The sequence below is a fragment of the Pieris brassicae genome, chromosome 10, assembly GCF_905147105.1.
Source record: "Pieris brassicae chromosome 10, ilPieBrab1.1, whole genome shotgun sequence".
NCBI lineage: Eukaryota > Metazoa > Arthropoda > Insecta > Lepidoptera > Pieridae > Pieris > Pieris brassicae.
The window spans coordinates 4,955,758-4,979,116 of record NC_059674.1 but is presented as its reverse complement, the minus strand read 5'-3'; the positions used below and the strand labels follow the sequence as shown (position 1 = coordinate 4,979,116).

Here is a 23,359-nt window from a genome sequence, read left to right as displayed (position 1 = left end):
CGATTAGCTCCTCTCAAATATTTTCCCTTTAGATAACTTAGATCCATTTAGTAAGTACAACTTGGAGATTAATTTTAATGTATTTTAAAAGTCTTCTTTATAAACCTCTACCATATACTTTCCGTCTGTTTAGTCATAACTTTTGTAATTATTTTTAGATGTTTATTTTGTAATTGTATAAGTCTACTTTGTTATCTGTAATTTTATTTTTGTTAATTTTATTATGAATTGCACTTAACCCCTAGTATTTTCTCCTCCTCACTAGGGTTGTCTGGAAAAGATTGCTCCTGCTCCCGCTGCCTCGCTAATAATTTATGTTATCTGTTTGCATATGTACTATAAATGCAACAAAGTGTTAACAAATAAATCAGTATTTAATTAACAGAATTACATTCCTTTGTGTTTAAGACACCAGATAGAATACAAATCCCGGGTTTTTAGTTGTTATTTTATCTTACTTAAACTTGCATGTGTTTAACCGACGTCTGAGGTCAAAGGACGTGAAATATTTTTTATTCAATTAGCTTAAATTACTATTTAATTATGATTTTTTATTCTTTACTTTGATTTAATGTCCTATAAAGCCTAGATGGGGCAGAGGGCGTCCACGGTGATTCCCCATCGCGTTCAGCTCAGCGAGCCAGGTGATTCACCTCGCTCCAAGTCTTTCCGGCTCTCTTTTTGGCTTGTAATGTAATGTAACTGTACTATGCCAGGCTTGCTTGGGATGGCCACGGCTTGCGGTACTAATCAAGCACATGCTTGGGGATATAATTGCAGGCTCTTTGCAAATAAATATATTTGACAAGACATTTTTAACAAAATTGTTTTTCAAATCAATCGTTGGATATATGAGATGAAATCTTTCACCCTCTACTTACCTTTAGCGTTAACCTTTAAAAGTTATTTAAAGTCGTATTCGTCAATAAAATGGCAGTTACGAATGTCTTCTCTGGTTTCAAGGCCACTATTTGAATTTGAAGAATTTGTTGAAAACAGTTTAAAAAATTGTAATTAAAAAATAAATATACATACATATATGTATATTTTAATTTGTCATGTAACAGCTGGGATCCCTGATTTTTACTTAAAAGGTTCCCAAACGTTACACATTGCATATTTACCACTAATGAATAAACTCATTTTTATTTATTTTTTTACTATTATATAATAACTATTTTGCTTATTAATCGTCCTAAGAATGTTCGGAACCGAAAAACGTTTTGAATTAAATTGTTAACTTCGTATTTCTAATTGGAAAGGCCGGCAACGCACTTGCAAGCCTTCTGGCAGTGTGAGTGTCCATGGGCGGCGGTATCGCTTCTCACCAGGTGAACCTCTTGCCCGTTTGCCTGCTATTACATAAAAAAGTAACACTTCGTTACCTTAAATAAACATATAAAAACAGGTTATATAAGTCATTAGGCAAGAGGCGGCGATTGATAACAAGCGATTTCTTTCAGACAAGACTACTATGGAAAAATAAAAAATAAACACTTACTAATGGTAACGTACAAGAAGTTTGTTACATATCCATTGCACTCCCTTTGCCTCGCAAAACCAATACCGGTACCTCTGAGGCTACACCGTTATAAAAGGAAATGGACAACATATACCAGTAGCTTTTGATTGCATAACTCACATCGGACCGGTCAATTCTCAATTAGGAATAAGTCTATAATATAGATCATTGATCGTGCATCTCATATCAGGCCGATTCAATTTTCGTATTTAGTCTTAATATTATTGTAGTTATTTAATTAAAGTTATTTCAATACGTTTTGGTTTTTTTCGCTGGCCCGCACATAATTAGTTCATAAATAAATAATTTAAAAAAAAACTAAATTACACTTGATATATACTAACTAAATTATAATCTAAAAATATTAATGAAAATGTAAAAGCTAAGGTATAATGCGTCATAATTAATATATTTAAATATCTCATAACGAGGGAGAAGGTCAGTGTTCAAAAAGAATGTTCTTAAATAAAGTTAAAGACTGAAGTCTTCTGGTATCAAGGGGTATGGAGTTTCAAAGCAATAACTTTGCAAATACTAATAATAATAACACGGAAAAGTTCATCTCCGGTGTATTTGGAAAACAGAAGTATCAACAAACCTTCTTTTATTGCTTTCTAGATGTTTTCTTTACAAAGCTTTAGTCATTCATATTTCTTTTTAAACATATCGAGTCCATATGAATATTTTTAATGCACCAGCCCTAGAAGTCCATTTTGTTAAATGCTGGTTTAATATTTAATTTGTTTTGTTAAAGGGAAGGTTTGCGACAAATGACAGTAATTGTTAGAGCATTGTAGCTGCCATTATAAATGTACTTAGAATATGAGTTGGAATATTGTGATTTTATTTGCCTTTAGTCTCATTCTTTTGTTACAATTTAAACGAAACAACGAAACAAAGATATAATAAGTTTAGTAGTTTTCAATGAATGCAACTAATTTATTTATTTATAATTATTTCGTTGTATTATGTTTTGTTTTGATTTTACATCAGTGCTAAGAGTTTTTTTATTAAAGTATTCCTACAGCTACATTATACACAAAGGCCAAAAACGGAATACACATTCAAATATAAACATAAAGCACAGTTTTACCTACTTATACAAAAAATATAACACAGTACAAATTCATTCTAAATTATAAGTTCTAAGATTCATTGATCATTATAATAAATATTTAATATAAAGGAAGAATAACAAATCCATTATTAATAAAAGATAACGGAGTTTTTAAAATATTTTTTAAGCATTCTTTAGTCACATTAAATATATATATATATATATCTATTTGCTGGTAATTTGTGTTATACTCTGAAGGTATACGATACATGGCTGAGTTACGTAAATAGTTTTTATTAGACTGAGGAATTTGAAATAGTTGGGTTTGCCTTGTACTGTTCTATATATATAAGCTACTATACTTTCGGAAATCCTTAAAACTTAATTTAACTTTGTTAGCTTAATCATTAGGCCAACAGTAATAAATTTTAAATCATGATGTATAATTGGGTAATAAAACACTATACTATATAATTATTTTTTTAATTAACAACTTTATAAACAACTAATTTGTGCAGGCCACAAAACATTTATTTTACCACCACCATTTAATTTTACTGCATATGGCTCATTCATCGAATATTTACCTTCTAAAACTAGTGGATCACCATACATGTTTGTTACAATATCTTTAGCTAATCTATTCGCTTCGTCAATACATACAGGCCCTTTTAAAACAGGCAAGAAATTCATTGCAGGATAATCTTTCACTTGTATCACTAACTTCCCATTTAATGTTTTGATTTTTGACTTCCAAACTAATAAATTGAACAATGGATTATTAGTTTTAATTAAATATCGGTTATTATCGTCGTATTTTGCCACTGTTAAACGGCCTAAGTCAACGCTGAGTTTCTCGCTAAAATTTGAATTTGGATCGTTAAAGTTATCATCGAAGTATTGTAGTGGTAGTATTTTTGGGATTTCCTCATTAATTTTGTTTTTGTAAACATCTTTAATGTTGTTTAGTGCCCATTCAGGGGTTTGATCGTTTAATTGATTATATTGCGGACTTTGATTTATAGATGTGTATGGTGTCATAGGGTCATTAATATTGTCATTAGAATAGTATGGGTTATTATCCTTAAATGGACTGTGGTAGTTAATGTAATTATTGTTTTCAGGACTATAATATTTGGGCTGATGAAGTGTTTTTAATTGTTGGTTATATGAACTTGTATCAAGTACATTTCTATTAATTGAATTTTGATTTGCATATGACTGTGCGTAAGGCTTTACTGTTGCGTGTAAACTAGTTTCTGGATTAAGTTGTGAATTAAATGGGGACCCGTTGTATTCTACATTTAGTCCTGGGTTATGTATAACAGATTTTGCATAAGCTGGATTAGATAGCTTAAAGTTCATCTTCTTATATAGGTCCTGACTTTTAATAAAGGCATTCTGCCTTTGGGGATTTATTTGTCGGTTAGGTTCGTTGGTAGGTATGAATGTATAAATTGAATTGATAGCTTTACTTGTATTCTTATTTATGTTTATTAATTTACTAAATGCTTCCCAGTTTGACTGGTATTCTCCAGGGTTAAAGACTTGATGACTACTGACTGATAACGCAGGTGGCAATGTACTCGACATTGTAGGATTACTATTCGTTTCAACGCATGGGTCATAATCTATGTGAGGTGAAGCCGGACAACTTTCACTACTGAAGTCTGGTATAATAGGGCTCGTGGATATATATTGATTTGATGATTGATAATTTATAGGAGTATTTGAATGTTTTATATTTATTGTACTTGGTTTATTCAACATTTTTGTTTCTGAAGTTTTATGAGGTGGACCTCCGTAATCAAAACTATATGGTTCAATGGATGACAAGCCTGTCATAATATTACTTTTCTGTGTTTTATATTTGTTTCGATAAGCATCTTGATTTTTAGGTAGGTATTTAAAATTTTGTTGTTTAGGAACATCAAAGTTCAGATTATTAAGTTTATCATCAGTAAAAATATATGGTTTAAAGGATGGCGATTGTGTTAACTGTACATAATCATCTGGTTGATCATGTAGTGTATTTATTTTTGTAAAACACGGACACTTCTGTTTATATTTTATTAACATATCAGACATGTACGGACTTGCTAATTGCTGAGGATAAAATAATGCCGGATATTGAGTAAATTTAGATGAAGATTGCGTTGTTTCGAAAGGTGAGTATTGTTCTTTACTTACAGCAGGGATTTTGCATGGATCATTTACAAAAGGTGAATACTCATAATGTAATGTGGCTGGAATTTTCTGACAAGGTTTATCGAGGTTAAAATTATTAGAGGATGGAGTTTTTATCTGTATGGTACCTTGATCGTATGAGTCTCGATTTACATCAAATGGTTGTGGGTTTTGTGGGATTGTAAGCGAAATAGGTTTACTAGTTGTAGAATAAGACGGCGTTAGTATTGAATACATCTGTGATGTCTGAAAATGTGTGGTGGGTTTTCTACTAGTAAAATTTTTATTTTCTTGTATTAAATTGGATGGATTTTGATTGTAAAACGTATTATATTCCGCTTTTAATTTTGGTATATAATTTTGATAATTGAAATTTCCTGCAGAATGTTTACAATTTCCTTTTTTGTAAAGGTTATACGCATTACTTTCAGGATACTCCGTATCTGAAATAAATTGTTTATTGTATATAGGGTTTTCCCTTCCATACCATACTAAAGGATTTATATTTGTAAATGGATTGCGAGGCACTGATCCTGAAAAATGTTGTATCTTACTTGATGTATTCTTTTTTGAGGATACGTACGGTATGTCATTCCTATATAGAACTCTACTTTCTATAGAATTGTCATATGATTTCGTTTTATAGGAAGGTGCTACATTTGGAGTCGCATCAGTCGGAAGTGATTTTAAAACTGGGTTATAATATTTTTTTAAATTATAGCTTGTATATAATGGTGGATGGTTACTACTTGAAGATTTTAGTTCGCAAATGTTTTGTGTTGATTTATAAGGTTCATGATTTGTGACAGCATAAATACTGTTTTGTTGAGTTATTAGAGACTGACCATTGTATATGTAACCTGCTGTCGAGTAACCAGGAGTTTCAGTAGCATGAAATGTTAGTGGTTTATTTTCAAGCCATGGATGAGTTTGTGTTCGAACATAATTAGGATGTTTATTGAACTTGTATTGCTTTTGGGAATACGCGTTTTTGTTCATATCATATTTTATTGGACTAGTCAATGTTCCAGGAGAGTTGGTATATATAGATTGGCATAGATTTATAGAAGGTGCCACGGTTGCGTGTTTTTCATACAGAATTTGGGGTTTTGTATAATCAAATTTAGGCCACTGTGACTTTTTGTACGCCGGTTGTGATGACCCTGAGTGTCCAATATGATAGTGTGTTTGAGGAAACTCATTGGTATGTGGATATTGTTTACCTAAATTTTGAGTAAACTCTGCAGCACAAACTATTTGTGAAGGGGATTGTGTATATTGCCCATTATTATTACTCTTTCTCATTGTTTGAGGGTATAAACTACCATCATTAAGTCGAGTTTCATACATACCATTAATAACATTTTTATGTGTCGTGTGTATATTTGTATGCATACAAGGGACATTAACAGTAGAAGTAGCTGCTATATTCTCTTTTCTTATTGCAAATGGTTGAAATATTTCTGTAGTAACACTTCCAGATGGAGCGGGAGTGTCGTAAACAGGTTGTGATGCAACATGATTAGGGTCTGGTTCTATATAAATATTTTTATTAAGACTTGGTTGCATGGAATGGAATCCTTTTGTGTGTAAAAATATAGGTAAATTGAACGTTGAATTATTTTGTTGAATTAAATCGGCATATATTGAGGTCGGGTTTTGGGAAATTTGGTAAGGTATTGGTATATTATAACTACATGAAAATGGATTTATTTTTGTTTTAATGTTACTATTAGTTAAAATGGTTGCTTGAGGTTTGTTTATAGAGTCACATGACATTGAATACATTTTGGGAATATTATTAGTGTGTGTTAATTGAACTGGATTATAATACGAAAATGTGGGTTGAGAAAATTCTATAGAACCTAACTCATGTTCTTTGTCTTTCATTAATTTTAAAGTAGGACTTTTACTTAAATATTTATAGGAGTTCTGTGTCTGCTCAATATCATAATAATGAAGCTTTCTTTGGGGAACTGTTATTAATTGAAATATTTGTGATGGATTATTTTGAATGTGTTTCAAGTTCTTATTTTTATAATTTGCTAATGTTCTCATGTCGTAGGACATATATGATGGTTTTATATCTTTAACAGTGTGTGAATGTTTGTTGTATACAGTAATAAATGGACTATCATTAATTTTTCCGAAAGAAGGCGAAGTAAGCTGAAAGGGTACGTGAGGTTGGTATCTAGTAAAGCGAGTCATTAAGGGTTTGTAGGTGTATTGTGGGCCAAGGATTACTTTTTGTGGTGGAGTAGTATTTTCCTGTGTAGATGTACTTGGATTATATGATCTGGGTCGTGTTAAAAAATTATTATTATAAGATGTTTTCGGCCTGTAAAAAGATTTGTAAGATTTTATACTAGGTAATACATTAGTCGGTATCCCAGAATTAATTTCTTCATTCGCGAAATGATAAGGTACAGTAATAACATTTGCGTTCGCAGATGGTTTCGTACTCGGACATGAAGTATCTATGTCACAAATGTCGTCAACTGGATCTTCTAAGTGGAATTGTCCCTTGGGCCGAAACGTTTTTCTATGAATAAGTTTGTGTGGAATGCTTTTAAATTTATGAGGACATGGAATTTCATAATTGATTTTCGGTTGAAGATACTTTTTTAAGTAATTATGGGTTTTTGGTTCCATATCAAGGATTTCAGAGGCAGTAAAGCAGGGAATAGTGTCTTCTATAGATGTACCAGAAGTTTTTTCTAACGGTTCTTTTACCCTATCTAACCTTGTATGTATGCTATTTGTCTCTTGATCAATGACGTATTCAATCGACTGTGAAGTGCATTCTTGCTGACGGCATGGTTTATAGAACACCGTTTCTTGTGTTTGTGGTAGCCCTTGCAGTAACTCATCACCGAGAACGATATTATTTGTTGATCTATACATTTCAGATGGATATTCCAATAACCCTTTGGTATTTAAAATATCAACTAAGTCAGCTTCTTGATCTACTTTGGTCAAAGCGCTTTGTGAATTGGCGTAAACCTTACCAGAGTATAGATCTTCAAGATTTTCTACGTCGATTTTTGTTTCACTGTTACTTCCTGTATTATATTGGGGAATAATATCTTTACTAATGTTTATAATTTCTTCTGCGCTGTAATTATCAGTATCTGCCCAATTTAAAACCCCATATTCTAAAGGGTCCATCACATTTGCAACATCTTTGTCATCTTTATAAAACTGTTTCCTAGAGCCCCTTAGGTAAGATGCATTAGTTAACGCCCGAGTATTGCTCTTATAATCCTTGTTATGGTCAGTAACTGCGTTTAAATCAACGTTTATATCTACGCCTTTGTACTTATTATTTGGATAGTTAAACTCATAGCCTTGCTCGTCTTGATTATACAAAACATCATATGGAACCACGAGATTTTCTTCACTGACATTATTGTCATCATTACCGTCACTTATTAAGTCGTTGAGACTTTGTTGTTCTTCGTTGCCTGACACTGCCACAGCAACGTTTTCATTTTTGCCTTTATAATTATTGCATGGATAATTGAATTCACAGCGTTGTCCATCTTGATTATATACAACATCGTATGGAACCACGAGATTTTCTTCACTGACATTATTGTCATCATTACCGTCACTTATTAAGTCGTTGCAACTTTTTTGTTCTTCGTTACCTGATACTATCACAGTAAAGTTTTCATTTTTGCCTTTATAATTATTATTGTTTGGATAATTGAACGTATAACTTCGCTCATCTTGATTATATTCACCATCATATGGAACCAAAAGATTTTCTTTACTGACATTATTGTTATCATTAGGATTGTTACGAATTTGCTCTTCCTCGTTGCCAGGTAGTAAAACATTAACGTTAACATTTTTGACTTTATAATTATTGTTTGGATAATTGAACTCATATATTTGCTCATCTTGATTATATACGCCATATGGAACTTTGAGATTTTCTTTACTAACATTATTGTCATCATTACCGTCACTTATTAAGTCGTTGCGAGTTTGTTGTTCCTCTAAATTAATTTTGCCTTTATAGCTTTTATCACTTGAGATTTTTATCTCATTTTCTTCCTGATTGACATTTTTATCGTAAATGTTATCTTGCAAGTCATTGCTGATGAGCGTGTTACTATATCCAGTGTTAGGTTGAAAAACATTAACATTTATATCTTTTCCTTTAAAATCTTGTCCGTCGGGTTCTCCCAACTCGTAATAACTATCATCGCATTTCGCTGGCGTATTATAAATATTATTACTTCTATTTAAACCAGAGCTCATTATGTTATCGACATAGACATTTATATCCTTTCCTATGTAAATTTTATCATTTGGTATAGTATAGTCATAGTAATCTCTATGATTTTCGATATCTCTGTCTATTCCCGATATATCCTGTTCATTATAATATTGGTTTAACCTTGTATCAGGAAAATCAATATCAGTTGCATCATCTGGTAATATAATTAAATTATTTAAATAATTATAGCTACTTTCATTTTCAAATTTCCTATAAAAATAATGGGGATATTTAGATAACAAATGTTTTAAAACACTTAAGGATGAATTTAAACTTATCATATAACTGAATTTCTCGTGTCTGTAGGAAAAGAAATGGACTTTGATTTCGTGGACACCTATATGGTGTGACATTTCGCTTATTATATTGTATAGTTTATAATCTGCGCCTGCTAGATAAACTTCTTTTTCTGTATTCTGTTTATCAGAACTTATCGCGCTAAAATCTTCATTATTATTTTGAATTGTTTCGACGTCCCCATTGTTCTGTCAAAGGAAATTTAAATGTACGTTCTTAATGATTCTTCTGTTCATTGATACGACCACTAAGAGATACAAGATAGTTACTTCCCCAGATGTGAAGATACACACGTATATTCACTTATTTTATCGCCTTTCCTAGACAAACGTCTAGGCCAGTTCTTAATTTCTTATTAAGTTTCATCTTTACATATCGAGAGAATGAGTTATTTGATTAAGTATTTCAGAAAAAAGGCCACAAGCAAACGACTACAACGCACTTAATATTAATTTTAATTGCCATACCTGTGTATAATTTTGATCCCATAAGCGTTGCGCGTAAACATCGTGACTCAACAATATCACTGGAAAATAATTACAATTTTAAACTAAGAAAGTATTTCATACGAACACAGAATTATGTAGGCAAAACATAAACGAAGCATTCCGCGCATTCAAATTTGTTGCTTTCATCACTATTATTTGATTTTTCGTATCGTCTATGCTAATAGTATAGCTCGTCTCTTTATCTGAGGCTGCCTCAAATTAATTTTGCAGCTGAGCTCCCTTTTAACATGAATTTAAAATGAGTGACACTTTTAAGGCTCAAATGGCCAAATTTCCCAAAATAAACTCATATTAATAATTTTGCTTCCCTAAGATAATTACAAAGAATAAATAATGACTTCTAATCTGTACGAGTATGTATTTAATTAACGAGACCGCCATTTTGAATTAATGTCATTAATGAGGTAATTTCGATTCTGTTTTTAATTCATTTGAATATCACATTTAAATGAAATATATTTTACGTTCATTACGTTTCATGTTCTATTCAGACTGAAATTTACTTTAAAATAGAATCGAAAAGAGATACAGCCGGTGTTAGCTAACTACCATAGACTACCATAGACGTAGGATGGTCTGCTTGTATAAAAAAGAATCTGAAAAGTTAAATAATAAATTAAACTATCTTAAATATACTTTATACATTTTGATGCCATTTATTCTAAGTAGAATCAAAGTAACATTATGTAGTATATAAAATGAATTCAGAATCCTATAAATAAATATTCATTGAAATACATAAGTAACGATGCGCGCTAAAATGGCGGCAACAAAAACAAAATGGCAGATTGAATGGCATTTAATCGGCCATTTTGCAATTGTAATTCGAGGATAAAAAGGGTTTAAATTGTTTTTAAACAAACGATTGAGTAGACTAGAACTACTACATTTATTCACCTGTTCGAATGGAACCTTGTCGTGTTAAATCCGTAGCATGAATTCATTAAACTATAATTGTAAGTCTATGGATTATTTTTTTTTAAATTAAGGGGTCATCGTGTTGTTTACCTCTCTACTAAGTTTTTTTGAAACGTGCCATGAATATGATATTGAAAATCCTGAGAAGTATAATCAGATCAGATCAGAATCAGCCCTATTTTCAATTATGGTTACAAATATACTTACAAATTAAAATCCTTATTTTGTAGTGATGTGATCTTGATCGTGGTTTTAGCATATCGGAAAGGAGTCGGCCGAATCATTTAGGAAATTATTTTTTTCTGAAATTTAAATAAATACATTTACAAGTTTTTAATTGAAACAAACGATCATATTATGTAATTCATAAAAACCGATAGTCGTAACAGCCGACGACGTTGTTATGAAGTACCCAATGCAATAGAATTCAACCGGGACCTTTGATTTTGGTTAATATTACCAGTATGTTGATCTAAACGATGCCGTCGTAAAGGGCTTTGACTTTTTTTTAACTTTGATTACATAAGGTCACAAGTATCTAAAATTAAGCAAGTATAATACTTAGACAAGTTGCACCGAACTTCGATTTTCGTATAATAAGTTACTTTGTACCAAATCAAAAAACTTTCCACTCAAAGCAGAAGAAAGTGAAAAAGTTTGAAACGTCTCATTTTCCGCGTAATTTACACACGAATCGCACACCATCAAATAACCACAGCAGTTTCGTCAAGTTCAATATGGTCTGTGACCCAATCCAGCGTTATAAAAGTGTAACGAATTTTGCGTATAAATGAAAACTCTTGAACTGATTTGAACGCGAATATATTGCACTGTATACTAAAGTTGCAGTCACTCGGTGACTTGACAAAAGCACTCTCATGGTTACGTAAAGAAACACAAAACAAGTTAAAAATTTAAAATTCTAATTATATCATTATTATTGTAATATCTTTAAATATCTTCATTTGTATGAAAATGACAGTTCGTGTCGACAATTTTTTATACAAATTTAGTATTCAACTTCTACACTACTTAAGGCATCTCTACTAATCCCCTAGTTAACCAAAAACAATAATCTGCATTTCGTTATTGTTAATTTTCATTGATTGATATTAATTTATCCCTAATGGGAAAGGATTTAATTTTCATTGAATTATTCGCGCCCTTTTCTAAAACGACCGCAGAGCAAATTTTATGACAATGTATATATATATATATATATAAATGAATCCCTATTTCCCTTGGTCACGTTGGCTGGACCGATTTCGCTAATTCTTTTTTTGTTGAGTTTGTTCAGCTTCAAAGGAAAATTTAAGAATACTTAACCACCATATTAAGTAATCCTGACTTTTTGATACGATAACAAATTTTTCATTCTAACTTTTTTGATGTAACCTTATGGCGTATGTCATAATCAGAATGCGTGCTGGAAATATCGTCAAAGAGGATGTAAGAAAGCTGAATATCGTAAAACAAATGCTTCGATCGAAGTTATTATATTCATAAAATAACTATTTATGTAAGGAAAACAAACAAAAATGGTTTATCATAAAGCGTTAGAATAATAAACACTTTGTTTCTGAAATATTTTTATAAGTTAATTATACCAATTCCACATCAATATTTATAGTTAAGACAGGACAACGTCTGTCGGATCCGCTAGTTTGCTATAAAAATCAATTATTACAAAAAAAGAGGCAGGCTAAGTCACTTGTCCATTCATTAGCATTTTGCTTAATGATATTGAGCCTCGAGACTGTGGAACGTACTAGAAACCAACGTTATATAAGCTGGTATATTAATGACTTAAGCCAGGCCGGATGGAAATGATAACAAAAAAAAAAACTATGCTACATGAAAAAATTACTTGCTATGGTTGCATGTATCTTCAAATTCGTAGATTTTTAATACCATCCTGGGGCTTGGGACAAAATCATTTTTCGACAGTCGTGACTAGTCGCTAAACGGATTTGTATTGGAATGATATTAGCTCACGCTCTGTCATGTGACTATTTTCATACAAATCCATGAGAAAATGTGATCTTCTCAAGCCCCTGGATTTGGTCCAATTTGTGCTAGCTCTAAATTCACAATACAAAATGATATAAACTTATTGATACCCTTTATGGTGCCTTTGTGTTGTTGGCAGAAACCAAAAGTCTTCAATGTATCCACTATTTCGAGACTCGGGGAAACCGGCATGCCTTAGACCCAAAAAGTCGACAGCGTGTCAGACACAGAAGATCGCCTACTTGCCTATTAATGAAAAAACAAATGATCACGCCACATAAACCTGAGGGCCAGACTTAAAAGTTTGCCCTACTTGTTTATGCAAAACAGCGTCAATTTGTTTTGTTTGATAAAAAAAAACTTACATGAATCAGAAACCGATTGCCAATATTGAAGAATAAAACTTCTTTACCAAGGATACTGAAGATTTTTTGGTTTGAAAATGTTTAAAAAAATATTAGACACACGTCACGCGATTTGATACAGATTTGTGAATTAAAAGCCTATTATAATCGATTTGATTTGTTTGAAAATACTAAAATACACGATGGCTTAGTGGTTTCGCTTTTCGATGCCAGTAATTCATATTTTTATTAACATTCGGAGCCATTATAACCTTATTTTTTAGTAGTACTACTAGTAGAAGGATTCTTTACTTTACATAAGAAAGAATATAATGAAACTGCTAATGTAAGAGTCTTTTCTCTTTGTTCCTTTTGGACTAGGGACTCCTGGGCCGTGAGGTTATAGACACAGGTGCTAATTAAAGGTTTAAGTTGACGCCTGGTATATAGTACTGGTGACCCCAGAGATTGTGGTTATCTCGCTTAACAAGTAAGTTTCGCAATACAGTGAGGAAATGCTGCCAGCGTTAAAGGTACACTGCCACATGGACCAGACTTTTTAAAGTTGATTTTTTTATTATTTATTAATTTTTAATTGTTCTTATTATTACTATGTAGGTAAAGAAAGTTGTAAATACTGTATATTATATTGTTATAAAAAAAAGAAACAAATTTGACAATAGTTTGAAAATGGTTCTATCTTTTTACGTCCCGCTCTAACTACTGCATTAATTGCTATCAATATTTCCTTACAAAAATCGTTAATAAAGTTTAATAATAATATTCTGTCCCAAAAGTCCTTTTCTATTTCACAAAATATCAAGGAGCTTCGCAAGGTGATCGCGTGTAGTTTGGTTGAATTTTTACCGATCTCTATAGTAGTTTATATATAGAAACGATTTCATTAAACTATATTCTATAATCAGTGCTAAAAACTGAGATTCAGAATGTCAAAATTCAAAACATTTTTGACGAACGGAAATAAGACTTAGCAGTACGTCTCAAGTTCAAGTTTCAAGATTCAAGATCTTACCATCACAATTTATTCATTACATAGTAGTTTCTTGCGTTATTTATTTATTTTATTTATGTACGACAAAAGAAAAGGTGAACGTATAACGTAATAGAACTAGGGTGTAAAATGGATGAATATTCCTCAAGACAAAGAGAAATGGAAAAGTATGGAGGCTTTTACGCTAAAATAACATGTTATAGACATAGTAAAATACTAACAAAACTCTCCTTTATTTTTAGAATTTATAGTTTACTAATACTAAGATATACAACAGTTATTGTATGAAATAATTAGTAAAAATAATAATAGTTTCAAAACAGGCGCAGGAAATTACTTTAAACTCATACGAAACATTATATACTTACTTATTAATACAATTTAGCTGTGTATAAACGCCTGTTTGCTATCAATTCTACGATTGGGTTTTGACAATATAAGATGGGAATAACTTTGTAGTTCGGTGATACGCGATATCCCGGGAGTATGTTATAGGTCTGCAGAATCTGTCTCACTATCTGTCTATCTATCGCGATAAATTCATTAGTGACCATGAGTTTGATTTAGACATAGACGTACATATGTTTTGGAGATCGGAGGATATATATTATGCATGAGATATAATAAAAAAAAATCAATGGCGCTACAAACTTTTGTTTAGGTCTGGGCCTCAGATTCTGTATCTGTTTCATGATCATTTGTTAATCGAATACGCAAGTAGGTGATGAGCCTTCTGTGCCTGACGCACGCTGTTGACTTTTTGGGTCTAAGACAAGCCGGTTTCCTTACGATTTTTTCCTTTACCGTTCGAGCTAATGTTATGCGCACATCCATTGGTGCATGCTGAAGCCACTAGGCCAACACTGCTCTAAAGTAATGAGACATAAAATCTAAATTAAAATCATCTATCATTTTTTGTAGTCACACATTTGTTTATAAAAGTGTAGTGAGTTTGTTTTATAATTAAATATCTAGACTAAATCTAGACTCTTGCGCCCAAGAGGCCCAAGGCCCAATTAGATTTTTTTTAAATATTGACTTACATAAACGAATGTGAATAAATGCATGTTTGGTTTGAAAAACTATTTTCACAACATTCATCGAAAAATAAAATACGTGTTCCAAATTCAAAATACATTATTAAAAAGTTGAAAAAAATTAAATGTAATGTAACACACTAATTAAAAATAAAATATATGGCTTGACTACTTATATCTTTGATTTGTGAACTGGTAGTAAATGTATTTTAGTTTTTTTTTAAATATTAACTTACATATACGAATGTTAATAAATGAAACGAATAAATGCATTTTTCATTTGAAAAATTATTTTCGAACCATTCATCTAAAAATGTAATAAATCTATAGATACGTTACTAAATTAAATAATAATGTGTTACAGCATTCTTTTTAAACCAGTAATAAACATTCTTATAAAACGCTTTGATTTTAATTTCAAACCATGGTTTCCTCACAATCTTTGCCTTCATCGTTAGCATATATTGGTAGCGCACAAAAATCTTGTGGCTTTTGACGCAAGAACGACACTGCTCTGATATTAAACGATATATCAATACATCAATAAAATGTATCACAATGAAAAAAAAATTCATATCGCTCATAATCGTATTCCTGAACAATGTTGGCCTAGTGGCTTCAGCGTACGACTCTCATCCTTGAGATCGTAGGTTCGGTCCCCAACTGTGTACCCATGGACTTTCATTCTATGTGTGCATATAACATCCGCTTGAACGGTGAAAGAAAACTTCGTGAGAAACCCGGCTTACCTTAGACCCAAAAAGCCGACGGCGTGCGTCAGGCACAGAAGGCTGATCACCTACTTGCCTATTAAATTAACAAATGATCATGAAACAGATACAGAAATCTGAGGCCCAGACCTAAATAGGTTGTAGTGCCTTTGATTTTTTTAAATAATCCAATAAAAAATATCTATGTCTAATGCGCACTTTAAATGCGGATTTCAGGAGTAGTATCTACTGTCAAATGTATATTTACAAATGGGAACAATTAAGACAAGATATTGTCTTTATTGTTACAAACTATCTTAATTTTAGAATAAAAGAGTGTGTAGTCCGCATGGACAAATTATGATTGAAGTAAAGTATAGTACGGCACTAGGTTTTTCGACATTTATTTATAATCTATAACTATATCAAAGCCGTACTTTAATTATTAGTAGTAATTCCTCTTTTGTACCTGAGACGGCATAATACTTAGAGTTATTTTCGAATATAGTAACAGCCCTTTAAGCGTTAATCACGTTGGTTCATTTCACAGGTTAATGTTTCTACGGGCTTCTAGTCTATTACGAAGTAGTTCCTCTAAGCGAATGGTGTCTGTCTAAAGTCTGTGGTGTTTTGCGTTTTTAAATCGGCGATCTTGATATGTTTGACTTTTCCGAATACAAATAAAATAAATTAACCTTTTATTACAAATAAAACATTTTATTTAATTACAACTGTGTTTTACTCCTCTTGTCAACGAGTCTGCTACAGCGGAGGGTAGGTGTAGGAGGTTGTGTATTAAATTTGATTTTCTCATCTCTTCTGTTCGTCTTTCATTTGTACCTGGAATAAAAACAGTTTTAATTTATATATATATATATATAATTAAAACCACAGACAACGTTGGAAAGAGTATGACTGAAACGTGAAAACGTGGCGCCTATATTTCCTTTCAATCACAATTGAATGAAACGAAACGTGTTAACGGTCCCTCTTAGTTTTCATTCAAGTTTCAGCTTGTAATCCAGTTTTGATAATAAATTAGCCAATCAATAAGCAGCAGGGGAAATAAAAGTAATAAACAATCTTGTCCGTTACTCTTTTGCCGTTCTAGTTAGACTTGAAGCTAGAAGCACCTATTATTTCCTCAATGGTAAAAATCTGAACATGTATCTGCCGACTTAAAGTCAAAGTCAAGTAACTTAATTGATATAGGTAAACAATTACACTTATGAACGTCAGAAAAGAAGTTAAATTAATTCTAGATTTAAATTTACTACGAGTTCGCAAGTCAAGGGCGTAGAGCGGGCAAGAAGAACTGACAATAAACTTTCCGCAACTCTTTTTAACCGCTAAGTTAACTGTTAGATTACACAGAAATCAAGGTTCATAAATGATGTTATAAAAGTCAAATTACTGTTAATTATTCTTACCAGACTTTTCATCATTGGCCTCAGATTTATCGTAATTGACAGTGATTGTTAGTGGGGGAAGTACTGGTAGGGGGGAGCCATAGATCTGTGAACTATAGTCCTGAGAGAATGTATCAACTGGACATGGCAGGTCCAAATCCATTTGGTCTGAATGCACGGAAAGTACTGTAACAAAAGATACTTAGTCATTATACAATCGCTGAAATTCAATTCTACTTTCATAACATATATAATTCATAATAACACATAAATGTAGGCTTTTCCCGAATTTATCTAAAATAACATTAAAGGCTTCCCCTATCGCTTTCTATTTGTAACAGAAACAAATTAATTTATTCTGGTTAATGGGTAACAATTTATTAAAATATAAAACGAAAGACGAAACGTTGATTGCGATTTGTGAAAAGCATTTCTAGTTCAATCTCAGACACGCGACACACATTTTTTGAGAATTATGTTTTTTGATGATGTGATTAAAGTGTCCCGTTCTGTTAAGCAAAAGCATTATAACTGTTTTGTCTTTAAGAAATTTAGGTTCTGCAGTTGTAGTTTTATAAATCTTGGACTTAAATAACTTAAAATTATTTCTTGAAGATATAAACACTTACCCAACAAAAATAATACAAAAACTTGAAAATAAAACATTTTTCTATATTGACGTTTGTCAACCAGTCTCGCAGACTGCAAAATGGCCGCTCTTTAAATGCAACACTACGTTTTCTAATTAAATATAAACAATTGATGATAAACTAATTAGTTTTGTTTATAACATTAAATTAAACAAAATTATACGATACATATATTCATATGTTTACGTTAAAGTTCATTGTTTCAAATTTTTTACAAATGTGTGTACAAGAAGAGTGGCGCTCAATAAGCAAGTGACGATCTCGTAGTAAATACAAATTGTTTTTTTTGTATCTACTATACGATACAATGCTATGAGAGTGGTAATAGCACTACTCTGCATGAAACTAACTAGAGTTATATATGTTTTGTGATTCCGAAAAAAAATAAAAAAAACCAAAACGATTTCGCTCATCAAAATATGGTTTGATTATACAAAGACTTGGCAAAGAGATTTTGTGACAGGGTCGATTTTTCTTCACTTCTGACTGACGGAGTTGGCAGTACTAGTAGTAGGTACTTTGTAACAGTTCTGAGATGAATCCGATTTTCCTTTAAGTTTTTATATAATAAATTCGCTTTACAACTGATTTAGATTTGTATTAACTGTTTTATTCGGCATCTCCCTATTAATTTATTTTTATATTTGTGATGAGGTTGCGATTTAATTTTAACACAGTTATAATTTTAACATTTAACATAACTACATGGCGCTACAACCTTTTAGGTCCGGGCCTCAGATTTCTGAATCTGTTTCATGATTGTTTGTGAATTGAATAGGCAAGTAGGTGATCAGCCTTCTGTGCCTGACACACACCGTCGACTTTTTGGATCTAAAGGCGGTTTCCTCACGATGTTTTCCTTCACCGTTCGAGGTAATATTAAATGCGTATATAGAAAGAAAATCCATTGGTGCACAGCCGGGGATCGAATCTACGACCTCAGGGATGAGAGTTGCACGTTGAAGCCACTAGGCCAACACTGCTTGCAACCTAGACCATAATATCCCCTTTAAAAATACTTTTCCAATCTAAACTCTTTAAACTAAAAACGGAGGTCGGTTTTTGTAAACGAAAAATAAAACACACAAAATTTTCTCATATTATAATCACGGCAATAACAAAAGTTTCCAATAAACGGTATATCTGGGAGTATCTTGTATCGCAATGTGAGCTGGCGTCTATCTGTGTCCATCCCAAGGCGTACCGATGAAGCATTGATTAGCGAACCATAGACTGAAAGTTATAAAAAAAAGAGAAATAGAAATCTCGTCAGTCCCAAGTGAGAAACTATTTCAATTTACTGTTTTCTATAGGACTTCTTCGCTTTCAAATCACTAATTAAAGACAGTGTATTGTGGTCTTGGCTAATATTACTGAGGAAAATATTTTAATAGAATAAATTTATCAAAATATAATCAAGCAATACAAATATTTCCTCCGTAAAATATCTAAAATAAATTAAGTTTTATTCCATTTAAATATCAATTTTGACAAATTGGTAGTTTGACAATTTACCTTATGTACAGTAGACAAGTTGTTTTGATTCGATTGTCTTGCAAAATAGTTAGGGCGTAACAGTAACGAATTAATAACTTACCTAGAAATAAAATAATCAGATGTTTCATGATGTTTTTAATTGGAATCTGTAATTCAATAAGTCAATTTATGAAAAAACATTCTTTATGCAATATTTCAGTGACTATATAATTTAATTAAAACAATGAAATACATTGTTAAATATCATACGGATATTTATTAATTTATATATGTGGCGCAAGTAATATGCCATAGAGTATAGAAATCAAACACTTCGGTCGGTCACAATCAAAACGGTCGTACTTCGAGGAACTTGAGGAAATTGTCTTTGACAATTAAGTTTAATTGTCATAACTCATAATGAACCTTCGTCTTGTATTCATAATACACATATAACATTATTTTACCAATGGGCCAATTATATAACCTACAATATCTTTGTATATTTTCGCTCATTATATATACGTAAAGTATTATACTTTATTTGTAAATGGATGATGTCATTATGGGATTGTGTTAACTGTCGTAATAATATAAATATAATTCAAGCAGGGTAAAATTAACTAAAAATTCTTGCAACATACATAAAGGTAAACATCGATAGGATTTAAAAAAAAAAATATATATATATAGGCTATATCATGGTCACATATTTATAAATCTTACGACATTATCCTATTTATTGCCTAACTAGATTATTCCGCAATCCTATATAATAAGGTAGCTTAAAAATAGAAAGAGGATTATTTTTTATTCTTATGATTCCCTTATGTCAAAATCTAATAAATTTTTGATGTTCAGTCTAAGCGCGAAGGCAAGGTGCTGACTTCACTGTAAGCCCCTAACTAAGCCTAAATTGTTTGTTGTCCCATTTTTTATGAGTGCAATAACGGGTTTGCCAGAGCGTTTAATATATACAGTTCAACTTCAATGTAACGACTTCCTCGATTTAAGAAATTCTTCGTAACACCCTTGAATTGTCTACGAGAATCAACGTAAAATGTCCCTTTTACATTACGAATATTTTTACGAACCTCTTTATAACGAATCTTCAACTATTAAGACAAATTATAACAATATGTATTTTGTCAACACAAAACTTTTATATAAAGTTGCCACCAATTTATCACTCTTAAGCTTAAATAATATATGGTTCATGTCGCGACAGGTTTCGACGCGGTTTTGTTCGTAAAACAATCATTGTTGTTTAATGGAATGTCAATTTTGGACCTCTTAAAGAATTTTAGACCAACCTAACTTCAATAAAACAAATATTACTTCAACGAATTACTTGATATAACGAATATTTAATTGCACGTCTTATTTGGTGGATTTACTTTTTTACACATTGTCTATGTTTGAAAAATAAATACTTTTATGTACATTATTTTTGACAGTTTCGCTTACTTTTGCTGACAAGGGGAAGGGGGGGTAAATAGCACTAAATCAACTTACGTAATACCTGAACGGCTCCTTAATATTAATTACAAATTTCCACCATATATTTAAATTAAATTTTGAAACAGCACGAATTTCTGGTTTGGATTTTCGGAGAAAAATCCTAGGCCAATTAAATTCTTGATTAAAGAAATATTAAAACATATACTGGCTTCTTTGCCCCATTGAGAGCTACCCTCTTTAAAAACTTTGTATTTAAATCTGTAGAAAAAATTTCTGAATTGCAGCTAATTAAATTCAACTTACCATCATTAAATCAGTGTGCTAAATGAATCAGAAATTGTTGATAAAAGGAATTATAATACTGTTTTGATTCGAGATTTAATAGCATTTATTTGTACTCAAAATATTCAATTGTTTCAATGTTCTTTTGACCGTTGGCCTATAGAACAAAACTTGTCGGAATTAATTTATTTTAAAATCATATTTATTTTTTAGTTTTGGTTACAAAAAAAGTGTTACTAGACGCATCGTTTCCCAACCATATTTATGTCGCGATCGACGAAAAAGGCAAAAAGTTAAGTAAAACAGTCCTGCGACCCCGTCTTTATAAAATTATAATAATATGTTCATAGCGCGCTATTTTTAAGGAATCTTTTGTACCTATATGTAGTTTGTATTTAATATTTTTCAACAGACTGTGTACCCTTTTAAAACAACTCCACCCCCCTTGAGAAAAGATGCGCTAAAGGCTTCAGCGTGTGACTCTCTTCCCTGAGGTCGTAGGTTCAAATCCCGGCTATGAATGGACTTTATGTCTATGTGTTATATAAAGCCAAGACCCATAGGGTTGTAGCGCAACTGGATTATAATTATTATAAGTAATAATTCGACTTAGGGTCCTTCAAGAAAACAGAACTGTTTCTGAAATGCCCTGTAAAGGCCAGTGAACCACTTAACATCAGGTGAACCTTTCAATTGGCCTCCTATTCTATAAAAATACGAATAACACTTCTTATGAAGCAGATTTATGAAGTATTAACGGCATCTATGGCCCGCGAGGAATATGATTTTTCAGAGCTGATGACGTGGTGTCAGGTCCCCCCGGACCTTAGATGTCCGGCCATCAAATCGGTCCATAGAAAATCTGCTGCTCTCCGACTGTTATGAGTCGGAGCTCCATCACTAATTCCGGGATACGTGAAAGATATACTATACAAAAAGCGATACGAGAACGTGGACGAGTTACAACCAGAATTTTGCCATATCATATCTAGTATTTACCATAAAATGATAAGAAAACCAACAGGCAGCTGACTCATTAAAAGATTTGCGATTTGCGTAAGTGCGATCACATTTTGATCATTTATTTAATTAATTTTCAATAAAATACCCACGACAGTTTCATGTGTGTTTTTATTTGATTAAAATGATCAATTTCTCGTTGTTTCTTTCTTTTAAAATACTATGTTACTTAAGAATAGTTAATCGTTTTGGCTATTTCGCTTGGAATCATAAAAGTAGGTTTTTTTTTACATTTATGTCGGTTGACCACCCAGACGAGAAAATTAATTTTTAGAAAGTCTTTGAATGCAGAATTACTAACTTTTAAAAATAACATAAAGTCTTCTTTCAGTAACTTTGGGACGTCCTGTATATAAAGATATAATCAGTGTCTGTTTCTTAATCTATAATATATAATAATAATTTATTTGCAAGAATATGGTACAACAATACTATGGTGGTACAATCTACAAGTCGCATATTCTGCTATACATTATGGTATGCAAATTTGTCTTAAAAATAATTTTACATAGAAGTTAGATTATGAGTTATTATAGTCAATTCTTATATTATTTGTAGTGACAATATATCACATTATTAATATTAATTATAATATTTTACGCAAATAATCATTTAGAATAAGATTTTATTTCCAAAAGTAGTGCATTAAGTTGATTTTTAAGAACTCTAGTAGGTAGATCTTTAAATGTTTTTAATAAACTATTATAAACCTTGATTGCCATACAAAAGGTGTTTCTCCTATACAATTCCAGATGAATTTTTGCCACAGCCAATTTCTCCCCGGCAGTTGTCCCGTTGACTTAAAAATATTTATTTATTGTGAACGAATAACGACATTTCTAAAACATACATACAGATAAGAGCTTTTTAAGTATCAATATAGGTTGCTGTATTACATTTTGTTGATCCTTAAATGACCTAACTTCCACTGAATTTCCCCAGATGATGATATATGAAACATGCATGATAAGCAGCTAATACCGTGTCATGGTTATCTAGAATCTGAGGGTACTCTATCTCTACTCCAAATGGGAAACAATCAGAGTTGGAAAAAAGACTTTATACATTTCTCCCCTTAAATGTAGGACTGGCACTTACCAATTCTCGCTCGTATATACATAATATTAAGTTTCTCATGTAAATAAAATACAATTTTGTACTGAAAAAATA

At 31.6% G+C, this 23,359-nt stretch overlaps 2 protein-coding genes and 2 long non-coding RNA genes across 6 annotated transcripts in view; 1 reads left to right on the top strand and 3 right to left on the bottom strand.

The window, feature by feature from the left end:
- Window positions 1-23,359, top strand: part of LOC123715033 (limbic system-associated membrane protein-like) — a 107,764-nt gene that overhangs the window by 13,729 nt on the left and 70,676 nt on the right. The window lies entirely within an intron of this gene.
- Window positions 3,047-13,221, bottom strand: LOC123715032. Its single transcript, XM_045669816.1, has 5 exons — window positions 13,154-13,221; window positions 12,899-13,034; window positions 10,986-11,080; window positions 9,819-9,877; window positions 3,047-9,539 (listed from the first exon to the last, which is right to left on the bottom strand). The coding sequence occupies exons 3-5, from the start codon at window positions 11,035-11,037 to the stop codon at window positions 3,075-3,077; spliced, it is 6,576 nt and encodes a 2,191-aa protein (XP_045525772.1). The 5' UTR covers window positions 11,038-11,080; window positions 12,899-13,034; window positions 13,154-13,221; the 3' UTR covers window positions 3,047-3,074.
- On the bottom strand, window positions 16,577-18,087 carry LOC123715036. The gene is made up of 3 exons (XR_006754389.1): window positions 17,930-18,087; window positions 17,322-17,486; window positions 16,577-16,731 (listed from the first exon to the last, which is right to left on the bottom strand). It is a non-coding gene; the product is annotated as an uncharacterized LOC123715036 (long non-coding RNA).
- On the bottom strand, window positions 19,040-21,223 carry LOC123715039. 3 transcript variants are annotated; one of them, XR_006754392.1, is made up of 3 exons: window positions 21,191-21,223; window positions 19,548-19,593; window positions 19,040-19,183 (listed from the first exon to the last, which is right to left on the bottom strand). It is a non-coding gene; the product is annotated as an uncharacterized LOC123715039 (long non-coding RNA). The 3 variants fall into 3 exon arrangements; XR_006754391.1 differs by lacking the exon at window positions 21,191-21,223 and adding an exon at window positions 20,942-21,180; XR_006754393.1 differs by lacking the exon at window positions 21,191-21,223 and adding an exon at window positions 20,949-21,180.